Source organism: Arachis ipaensis, chromosome B5 (assembly GCF_059453495.1).
Source record: "Arachis ipaensis isolate K30076 ecotype BB chromosome B5, ASM5945349v1, whole genome shotgun sequence".
Lineage (NCBI taxonomy): Eukaryota > Viridiplantae > Streptophyta > Magnoliopsida > Fabales > Fabaceae > Arachis > Arachis ipaensis.
Window position 1 is genome coordinate 133,347,727 of NC_142440.1, and position 11,813 is coordinate 133,359,539.

The following is an 11,813-nucleotide window of genomic DNA, read 5'->3' on the forward strand; positions in this document are numbered from 1 at the left end:
AATATTAAACATACTTTTCTTAAATAATAAATTAAAATAATACAACATATTTTTTTTCCAAAGTCAAATAATTCCATTCATGAAATGAAAGAAACATATAGGTATCCATATATGGGACAAATAAAAGAAATAGGGGACTCCCAATGCTCTACTATAGAGGTAACATCATATAATAATCTAATAAGAGAGATAAAAAAGTAAAGTGCTCATCAATTAGGAAGTGGGAATTTGTTGAAGCTCTTTCTACAGCTTCAAAACAGACGTCATTATCTCTTCTACACTAGTTGATACATTATCAAAGATGAACCTGTTCCTAGCTTTCCATAAGGACCAGCTCAAAATCACCATTATCATTCTCTGAGAGGAGCTATTGGGTTGGGTACACAAGGCTCCCATTCTCAAGTTCCACTCAACATAGAAATCAAAGTCTTCGGTGCTCCTTCTAGTAGCTGATAAGCCCATTTTGACCAAATTTTCTTTGATTTTACACAATGGAAGACACAATGATTGATTGTTTTTGGAAATTGTAGGCATCTTCGGCAGATAGGTTGAATCGATGGGATGCGATGATGAAGCTTTTGCAGCACTGGAAGCTTTTCATGGAAGCCCCTCCAGAGAAAAATCTTAATCTTTCTTGGGATTTTCAGCTTCCACAGTTCTCACAAAAAATTTTGTTGTCTCATAATCTCTGAGCAAAATTCAATGGGAAGATGCGAGAACCCATAAGCCACATGGTACCCAATACTCACTTCATACAAACCACTTTTATTAAGGGACTAATAAATTTTATCTTCTCCACCCCCAATTATTGTTTCTAGCACACGCTGACTAGTGTCCTCAGAAAAAATACTTCTAATTAGAGTTTGATTCCACTAACCATTAGAAAGTATTAAGTTTTTGACCATCAATAGTGGTTGATTTTGTAGATTGGAAGTTTCAGATGAAGAAACAACATAAGGATGTGGAGGAGCAAGCCAAGGATCACTGAAGATTCGGATACTAGATCCATCACCAACTCGCCAAACCAGCCCCTTTTCAACAACCTTACACCCTTCCAATATGCTACGCCACCCCCACGAAGGAACTGTTTCGATCTCTGCATTCATTATAGAACTGTATCGAAAATATTTACCTTTGAGGAATCTAGATAGGAGTGATTGTGGCTGAGAGACAACTTTCTAACATTGTTTTGCTAATAGTGCCAAATTCCGAGCCCCTAGGTCCTTAAAACCTAGTCCACCTTCTAATTTCGGTCTTGTCATAATATCCCAACTAACCCATGCCATTTTTCGCTCTGTACCTTTTTGACCCCACCAAAATTGGGAGAGTATGTTGTGAATCTCCCTAATTAAAGTGTCAGGAACATGCTTGCCTGCAGAGAAGAGAAGTTTTCTTTTCCACCCTTGAACTCGCTTCCTCACCTTGTCCTTGATTTCTCTGAATGTGGCCTTTTTTTTTATTTTTGGACTGTAGATGGAAGACCAAAAATATTTATCCTGTGCACCAATATGATCAATGTCCAATTTCCGAGCCAGTAGTAATCGAGCAGCGGGAGGAGTATTATTACTAAAGAATAGAGCTGATTTATGCACATTAACTTTTTGGCCACTGAACCCCTCGTATGACTGGAGAAGATTGAGAATATTTTCATAACTATTTTTGACACTTTGCAAAAAAGGATTGAGTCATCTGCAAACAATAAATGATTAACAGTAGGACATCTTCCGTTGATCTGAATACCTTCAATGAGACTGTTTTGCTCTGCCTTGTTTAGCAAAAAGGATAATCCTTCTGCACAAAAAAGAAAAAGGTATGGAGATAGAGGGTCTCTTTGACGGATATCTCTATTTGGTTTAAAAAAATGAAAAGGTTGACCTTCAACAACAACAGAGTAAGAAACTGTAGTCACCACCTCTTGTATCCAACCAATCCACCTAGATTTAAATCCCAGCTTCTCCAAAATGAACCAAAGAAAATGCCACTCAAAACGATCATAGGCTTTTCTCAAATCTAATTTAACAGCCATTTCACTCGATAGGCCCCTCTTCTTTGTCTTTAGATAGTGCATACATTCATGAGCGACTAGGACATTGTCTGAAATCAATCTACCCTTAATGAAGATACTTTGATTAGGGCTGATCAGCGAAGTCATAAATTTCTGTAGCCAATGGACTAGTACTTTAGAAATAATCTTATACACAACTGAGAAAAGGCTGATGGGTCTAATCTGTGTCATATTCTTTGCATTAGGAATCTTAGGAATGAGACATATTTGTGTATGGTTGAAGCTCTTTAGTAGTCTACCACTGACAAAGAAATTGCGGACAGCCTTAAAAACATCCTCCTCTACTAAATTCCAGTAGAATTGAAAGAATTTAGCCGTAAATCCATCATCACCAGGGGCGCTCTGGGGGTGAACACTAAATACCGCACATTTTACCTCATCAAAACTGACCGGTCTAGTTAATTTTCTGTTCATGGTTGCTAAAACTTTGATTTCAAAATCTTCGAATGCATGTGCCGAATTAGCTTGGTTAATCGATGTGAAGATATCCTTGAAGTATGTTTCAGCTACTTGTGCAATTTTCTCACAGGTGGTAGCATACGTACCATCATTCTTTTCCAGTTTCCAAATTTTATTTCTCCAGATTCTGGATTGGAATGATTGGTGAAAGAAACTTGTATTTCTGTCCCCTTCTTTTAGCTACTTTACACGAGATTTCTCCCTCCAATAGCTTTCCTCCTTAAAGTAAGCATCCTCAAATTTATTTTCCAAGGCTTCAACCTGTTCTCCCCCTGTAATATCCTCCTCTCTGAGAATTTCAAGTTGAGATGTGAGTTCACCAATGTCCTTCTTTGAATTAGATTTGTTCTGTTGCTGCTATTGAACAATATGGTGCTTACAATGCTTCAATTTTTGAACCAAAACAAACATTGCTGAGCCATTCACCCATTCCTTCCAAGCTTCAGTGATAATTACCCGAATTTTTTCTAGATCACACCATCTCTCCTAAAACTTAAACCTCTGATTAGATTTTTCTATGACCGGATATGTATCAAGGAGGATAGGCGCATGATCTGAATTGTTTTCTGCGAGTCAAGACAGCGAGGTTGATGAAAAACAATCCATCCACTCACCATTTACAAGTGCACGGTCAAGTCGCTCCCTGATTTGGTCCTGCCCTCGTCGCCTATTAGTCCAGGTAAACCTTCTTCCAATCATACCCAAGTCTTTCAGTCCACCACCATCAATAAAATTCACAAATTCAAAAATAGATGAAGCTGATTTTAACCCCTCCCCTCTTTCCTTCTCATCGAGGCTCACTATAACATTAAAATCACCCATAATTATAACTTTTCCAAAGAAACCTTGTACAAAAGAGGAAAGTTCTGTGTATTGGGTAGACCGAATTCCATCCAAGCTATTTAAATGTACCCCAATCAGCCCCCAAGAATAGTTCAAAGCATGATCATTTACCTTGGCAGCTATGAAAAACTCTTTTTCGGCAAGAATCTCAACCGTAGTGCCCTCCTTCCATGCTAAAGCCAATCCACCAACTGTACTCATCAGACTAACAATCCTCCAATCCGTAAAATGACAAGATCTAAACTTACGAGATTGGTTTTTTATTTTACATAGAAATACAATCTCGGGGGAGTGGGATTAACACATCCCTTTAAGGTTATGAACTGTCAGGGGTCTTCCCAAATCTCGACAATTTCATGAAAGAACTCTCATGGCGAATTAAAGGGAAGGAATAAAGAAGGGAATAAAAAAAGGATTAAAGAAAGGAATTGGCAAAATCAAACATTGACCTAGATGGCACAAGAATTCTGTTTTGGAAAAAACTCTAGCAGAGCAAGTTGAAGGAGTATGTACTCCTCACGTGAAAAAACCTAAACGGCACAATTATATTTCATAGTTGTTCATTAAAAAAAAAATTAATCTGTTAAATAATACAACATATATGATAATTATTAGTTAAAATAAAACATAAAAATAATATTTACTTATTTATTTCTTTATTTTTGCGGATACACGGATATGTAGATACCTACACAAAATCCACAATGCGATCCTATATATTAGTGTACGGATCGGATCCACATCCGTAATTTTCGGATCGGATTCGAATAAATACCGCGGATATGTGGATCAAATCCGATCCATGAACACTCCTAAAAATTAGTATTACTCTAATCATATAAAATGCTTGATTATTTTTTTTTTTATTTTTGCATGTATTTCAATTTCTAATCTTATATTAAAATTAGTTATTGGTGTAAAATATAAATTAAAATATAAAATATATATTAAAAATAAATTAAATTAAATTACACGTATATTTATACGTAAATACATAATATTAATTTTATTATGATACTAATTTGACTGTACACATAACATTTTTTTTATCTCCATAGTTATATTATGGGACTAATTTCTTTGGTGGAAGATATTTGGGTTGGGAAAGAATGTCAATATCTTTAGAGGACTAGAATTTTTATAAAAAAATTTTAAATTTTGGGGTTCATTTAATGTTAAACTAATAACACACAAATCCTACAATGCAAGTGACTTTCTAATCTCTCTATATATAATAGGAGAGCAGTACATGATTCATTATTCGACAAGTGTCCAGCCTATTTAATTGACACGTGATGCAATAAGAGAATAAGGGCAGCAAAGTAAATAAAAGCGGTTTAGATGTCAAATTTAAAATTGTGTTGTGTACATTTTAGAAAGCCAAAACTCTAAACTGAACGCGGTCACTGTATTTCAAAATTCAAAAACCCATTTTCCTCCCTCATCAATCATCATATATCTTTCCATCAGTCTCTCCGCCTGCCGGTACCGAAGCTCTGCACTGTCACCGGAGCAAACACTTTGCTCGCGATGCAGACAGAGAAACCGTCGGTAGAGACTATTCATCTGTTCGTAAAAACCGAAGCTCGATTTGTTCGCAGTTACTCAGCGTGGATGGCTGTCGTTGGCGGTGTTGCATAGGTAATTTATTTTTTAAGAGTTAGAATAGTTACACAAATTGTTGTGTTTATGCAAAATCAATGAAACTGAGAAAGTATTTTTTTTATTACGGTTAATGAACTCAGAATGGATCTCAGATTCAGTTCCAGAGCTTGAATGATTCTTGATCTGTTGCTTTAATGTATGTAGTGTTCAGATATGACGTCAGAGCACATCTTGAAGGAGCTCAAACATTTGCAGAAGGACCCTCCTACGTTGTGCAGAATAGGTTAGCTTCCTCAACCACATCCATCTTTTTTATCCTTTGGGTTATTTTGAAAAGTATTATTTAGTTTTAAAATCGTGAGAAAATTAACAAAAACTTCCATTTTTATAATCTGAGATAAGCAATCTTTGGTGTCCCTTTCATTGTTTCATTGATCCTCAGAGAAGTTGGTGCTTACTTTTTTATTTTTACTGTTTTCATATCTTTAATCACATTATACATGCTTTTGAGAAGAACTATCAGTAAAGTGGTTGAAAGAAGAAGTTAAAAAGGAAGGTGCTGATAAGGAGGGTGTGGAACCAGTTAAGGAACAAGAGGGGAAAAAACTGAAGCAGAGGAGAAAAGTATTGGAGTGGAGAAGGATGTGTCTCTTTGTGGGATACCACTTCTGCCAAGCAAAAGAGATAAAGGAAGTGATATAGTTCTTCTCAAATTTCTGAGGGCTAGGGAGTTTAAGGTCAGTGATGCATTTGAGATGCTGAAGAGGTCAATTTTCATTTTTTTTTCTTTATATATAGTAGCTCATAAATAATCTACTTTAAATTAGAAGTTACTAAAAAAAAGAATAAAATGGTTCAATTTTTTTCTTTACAAACTAAGAAAAAAAACCTTTGCTGTCATAAACACTTTTAAATTGGAATATCGTCAGGAACTTTACCTTTAACTTTGTCTCTATACTCTTGCTACACATTTTCTTTGGTTTGTTATTCCAACAAACCAATTTGGTGAAAGATCTGAAATCACATCCTATGTTCTCTGTCATGTTGATTTGTGTGATGGAATCCTCAAGAATATAGATGTTTTTAAGCTTTCTTCTTTGCATGTTACATGCTTGATTAAATGCCTATAAACTCTTTAAATTTTGCTTCATTTGTTCTAACTTTAGACTGAAAGATTAAGAGCTAGGTAATGAATGCAGGGATAATTAATAAGAATTAACTAATATATGGGACTTAGGAGCATCAGCTAATAATTTTACATGTCTAAAATGGAGTTAGAAATGTAGAGCCACATTGCCTTCGTTTCTTATATTCTATTGGATCTGAAAAAACTATAGGTGCAATGGTACTATATTTTGTCATTGTAGTCAGATTCTATTAATAAAATTGGAGAGAAAATTTTATGCTCTAAATTGAGAAAACTGTTACGTCATGATTATTTATGTATTATAATTGTAGTGTTTCATTTTTTATAAACTACTATTGTTATGATCATTCTACCTTGCTCACTCATTACTTATTTAACCCATGATTTGAGTTTAGGTTATTTACCTACAAGCATACACTATTCTTTTAACTCCTGTATTCACTATATTTTCATTTGAAGAATGAAATTGTGGTTTTTTTTAACTTGCATACTATATTAGTAGATAATATAAATAGGTTTAAATGTATTGTGTAAAAAATCAAGACCAGAAATAATTCAAGTTTTCATACACTTTTGCAATAATTCGATTTTTCTTAGTTTCTAATGTTGTTTTCACTTTTCAGTCACAGTCTTGAGTGATTTGACTTATATTGACTTCTGCTCTACGACATTCTATATGGTAAGTATTGGTTCTATTTTAAGTTGCATTGGTTTTTGATTAATAGGCTCTGTTGAGAGTAAATAATTATTATTATTATTTCTATTTGGTAATGTAGCAACCTTCAATTTTAAAAATACAAATATAAATAAGTTATAATTTATTTTATAAAATTAGAATTCCTTATTTTTAGAAAATTATTTTATTATCAGTAATTGAACTAATTTTATAATAATTTGAATTTAATCAAATCCATATTATTACTATTATTATTATTATTATTATTATTATTATTATTATTATTATAAAACATTGGATATAATTATCATGAGTATTATATGTACTATAAACTTATATAGTTTTGCTCCCTAGTATTATAAAATCGTTGTTGTTATTATATTACGCTACGTTGTTATTATTATTATTATTATTATTATTATTATTATTAAGTATGGAAATGAAGGACGGTTTATATTTTGGTAATACGTCCATTATAGTTTATCCTTATCGTTATATATATATATATATATATATATATATATATCATATTAATTTACTTCAGATATTATAAATATAATAATAATATCATTGTTATAGTAATGATTATATTGGTACGCTAACAAAGGATTATGAAAAGCAGTAAGAATGAGAACGGGAAAAAAGAAAGAAACAAAGGAGCGTAACCGAGAGAGAAAGAGAGAAAACCAATGTTCTGAAAACCGGTTCGAACCGGCTGGTCGAACCGGTTAAACCGTAAACCGGAAACTAAAGCGGTTCGGACAATTAGAAAAACCGCAAAATTAAGAAATCGGCGTTGAACCGACAAACCGACCGGTTACCGGTCGGTCGAACCGAACCGGGACCCGGCCGGTTTTTTAGCCGTGCAGCAAAACGCTGCCGTTTTGCGTTTTGTGAAATGTGAACCCTAATTCTTCTTTGCCATTCGCACTTGCGTGTTGCATCCCAGACTCCCAGTTCCACACGGCCACACCCACAGACCCACACCCACGCACTTCAGCTCCACTCTCATCATTCATCACCGTCACGATCCGTCGCACTATCACGTCAGAGAGAGTGAGAGACAGAGAACGCCTGAAGCCCTGAACGCCATCACGATCCGTCGCACCTTCAGCACCGTCGCGCCGTCAGCTCCGTGGCGCCGTTGGGTCCGTCGCGCCGTCAGCTCCGTCGCGCAGTCAGCAGTGTCGCGCCGTCAGCTCCGTCGCGCACTCAGCCACTTCGACCAGTCACCTCCATCGAGCTCTGAGAGAAAGCAATAGAGTTCGGTTGAAGCGTTAAATAGGTGAAGCCTGAAGCCTCAAGGTGCCTTCGAGCTCTGAGAGAAAGCAATAGAGTTCCAGGTAATTTTTAATTTAGTTATGAACTGTTGCATGATGAACTGACTCTGAGTCTCTGATACTGTGATGAAATCTGATACTGTGAACTCTGTGAATTGACTGAATTCTGATGAAACTGTGAACTCTGATTGTGTGAACTCTGATTTATAATTTATGTGACATGATTTTGTCATTGTGAACTCTGATTTTGAGAGATGAAATTGTGAACTCTGATTGTGTGAACTCTGATTTTATAAAATATGATTGTGTGAACTTTGATTTATGTGACATGATTTTGTCATTGTGAACTCTGATTTTGTATACTCTGATTTTGAGAGATGATTCTGTGAACAAAGAATTTTTTGAACTCTGATTTTGTGACATGATTTTGTGAACTCTGATTTTGTCAACACTGATTTTGAGACATGATGAACTGCTAAACTTTGAATTTTGGATGTTGTTTGTTCATTTGTTGTGAACTTGAGAGTTGAGATCATTGGGTTGGATTACTGTGAACTCTGTTCATTGAGTAGCTCTTTGATTTTGTGACATGATGAACTATTGAACTCTGAAACTGTGAACTCTGATTGATCAATCTCATTTCTCAATTTTTCTCCAACATTTGACTTGGATTGGTGGACTACTTTTCATTTGTACTTCATCTGCCTGTCACATTGTTATTTAGTATTGCTAACAATTCTACGGAACCTACATTGAGGAACTGCCACACCAAATTGGCAACTTGTACTTTTGATCCAACCCACCACATTGCTTATACCATAATGCATTATTTATACGATGAACTAGATATCAATGTATTCATCAATAGTTTATTTCTGTAGATAAGCAATTTTATAACATGTTTCTAGGTGGAATACTATGGAAGTCCAGTTAGCTTGAAGAGCATTGCTCAAATTAGCACCCCTGATGCCAGTTCCCTTCTGGTACAACCATATGACAAATCAAGGTATGTTGTGCACTTATCCATGATAAAGGATAATGATTGATTATTGTTGAATTAGATCAAAAACATTAATTTGATCTTATCCCTGTTATTGTAACAGTAAAGGGGTTTTTGTTATGGTCTATGTGTCTTTGTTACTTCATGTACACTCCGGAGATTTTACTTCATGTCTTTGTTTTATTTTTTGACTTTTGAATTTGTATTTGAATGAGATTATAACATTCTGGTTTATGTAGTACTTTTAATTTGAATGATATTTTAAAATTTATATTAGAATATAATTATATTTTCATGTGTTTATTTATATTTTATTTATTATTTTATTATAAAACGGTTTTTCGGTTCAACCACGGTCGAACCGGTTGAACCTATGAACCAGTGAACCAGTAGCTAGAGCGATTCGATGACCGGTTCGGTTTTCAGAACCTTGGAGAAAACGGAAACCTCCACCAAACCTTTCCCTTCAATTTCTTACAATCCGTAACTCCAATCAAAAATCTAATCCGGTAAAAGTATTCATATCTTTCTCCTCTACACGTTGGCACCACTTTTGATCGGTGGAAGTTGACGGTGACGTAACTCCTCTATCTCTTGAGTTCGGCCAACAGGAGTTTTAGGAGGCACAGACGATTCTGGACGTTTTCTTCTTCGATAGCTCGATCAGAAAGCTTCTCCGGAGCTTTGAATATTTTGATTCCGTACGAAGGTATGGTTTTGGTTTCTCGTAGTTAATATTTAATGTCACGTGAAAACTTAGGCTAGAAGACCTTAAGATAGGAATGAAATGAATGAATAAATGATGGATTGTGTATATGGTATAAAATGTGAGGTTTAGCTATTGTCAATAATTTGCTGTTGAAGTTGGTCAGTTTTGGAAAAAGATTTAATATTGTTATTAGTCTGATTTTGAAATAATTTGTTACTGAAAACGATTTGAAGGACTGAGAGGTGTTTGATTCGTTAGTTGGGACCCTTGAAGGGTGGCAGAAATTCAAGTTTTAAAGGAGATACTGCCAAAGTTTCTATAAGAATTAGAGTTTTGATTTGAGATGTTATTCTAAAAAGGAAAGAGATTATCTTGTAGCTTGAGTATTTGAGACTATTTGTTGACCCTCTGTCGCAAGATGTGACCGGGCACTCTAACTCCCCGGATTCCCCCATGGGCATGCATATAGATATGAATATTGAATATTATTGAGCTTGGAGTTTAACTCCATGGAATACTATATTATTGAGCTTGGAGTGTGACTCCATGGAATATTATATTTGAGCTTGGAGTTTAACTCCATGGAATATTATTGAGCTTGGGGATGCGCGCACAGAGGGACTGTCCAATGGTTAACTACCAGGACGTGTCGGGTTGGCTGTATAACCGACAGATGAGACTCATCAGCCATAGGACAGGCATACATCATATGCATTTGTTTGATTTGTTTGGATGTGCACTGTTTAGTTTGCTTAACTGTTAAATTCTTCTTATCTGCTACTTGTTCTACTTGCTGTAATTGCTTCTCTATTCATGTTTTCCTTGTCTGTAATGTTTGTCTATGTAATTAAGAGGCCCCTTGTCTGGCGAAGGAATGACGAGGGTTGTTCCACCAGTGATTCAGAGGATTAGAAGTGACAGAAAGTAGAATGTTAAGTTAAGATTAGATTCAGAACTAGAATATCTTAGATAACTTACCTAACTTCCGGTTTAGTTGAATTCTTAAGCTGAAATCTGAGTGTCGAAGTTCTAGGAATGCCTTTGGCTTTCCCGAGACCTTTTATATTAACTATGTGGGCACCTTTACCATACTGAGAACCTCCGGTTCTCATTCCATACTATGTTGTTGTTTTTCAGATGCAGGTCGAAAGGTATCTCATTAGGCGTCTGGTCACCTGAAGAGAAGTGGTTACTGTGTTATTTTGTTGTGCAGTGATGTATATACACGTACTTAGCTTTCTCTCCACATAACTTATTCTTTTTGATCCTCTTAGAGGTTTATGGAGAGGCAGGATTTTGTTTATGTACATCTTGGGTTTTGGATATGTATATATATGTAAATATTCTCCGGCCAGCCTTGACTTTGCAGACTGAGTTAGGAGCTTGTTATTTGATACCTATCGCTTTCGATTCCTACTTTTATTGTCTTACGTTTTATAGTTATAGTTTGTCTCACACGCAAGTTGTTCCATTTCCGGAGTATGGCGCTTTTTATTTTGCGATTTTGTTTTACCCATTTTTCAAGGCTCCTAGTTTATTATATTCTTTCCACTATTATAAGAATTTATTTTAATTTTTTAGAAGTCGTAATACCTTGCCACCTCTATTTTACGACTTAAGTGTAAAGTTCTGGGTGGTAGGGTGTTACAGGTAGTACTATTAATTATGAATGTGAACTGTCATTGTCTCGGGAAATAAATTTTGGCTAGACAATTTTAATGTAACAAATAATATCATTTAAATTAGGTATAAAAAAAGAATTAGATGGTAGTTAAGAAAAATACTTAGCTTGATAAAAAGAATTGCTCAAGAAATAATTTAAATAATTTAATGTAGCTTCTTTAAGAATTTAAATGAGGTGTTACTTTATTTAGTTTCAATATGTGTGTATATTTGCATATTAATATAGGCAAATGTAGAATGGCCAAATTCAGTAGAGTGGTTGACGGTGGCAAATTGAGCTGAGATGAATAGACATGACTGCAAGGAGAGGTTGAGAGAATGAATGCTAAGTCTCAATTTGTAATGA

At 35.0% G+C, this 11,813-nt stretch overlaps 1 protein-coding gene across 1 annotated transcript; it reads right to left on the reverse strand.

Moving 5' to 3' along the window:
* Positions 1 to 243: 243 nt before the first annotated feature.
* On the reverse strand, positions 244 to 3,568 carry LOC148565840 (uncharacterized). Its single transcript, XM_088487256.1, has 7 exons — positions 3,146 to 3,568; positions 2,714 to 2,881; positions 1,876 to 2,617; positions 1,712 to 1,791; positions 1,301 to 1,625; positions 878 to 1,096; positions 244 to 593 (listed from the first exon to the last, which is right to left on the reverse strand). The coding sequence occupies exons 1-7, from the start codon at positions 3,566 to 3,568 to the stop codon at positions 244 to 246; spliced, it is 2,307 nt and encodes a 768-aa protein (XP_088343382.1).
* Positions 3,569 to 11,813: the final 8,245 nt, after the last annotated feature.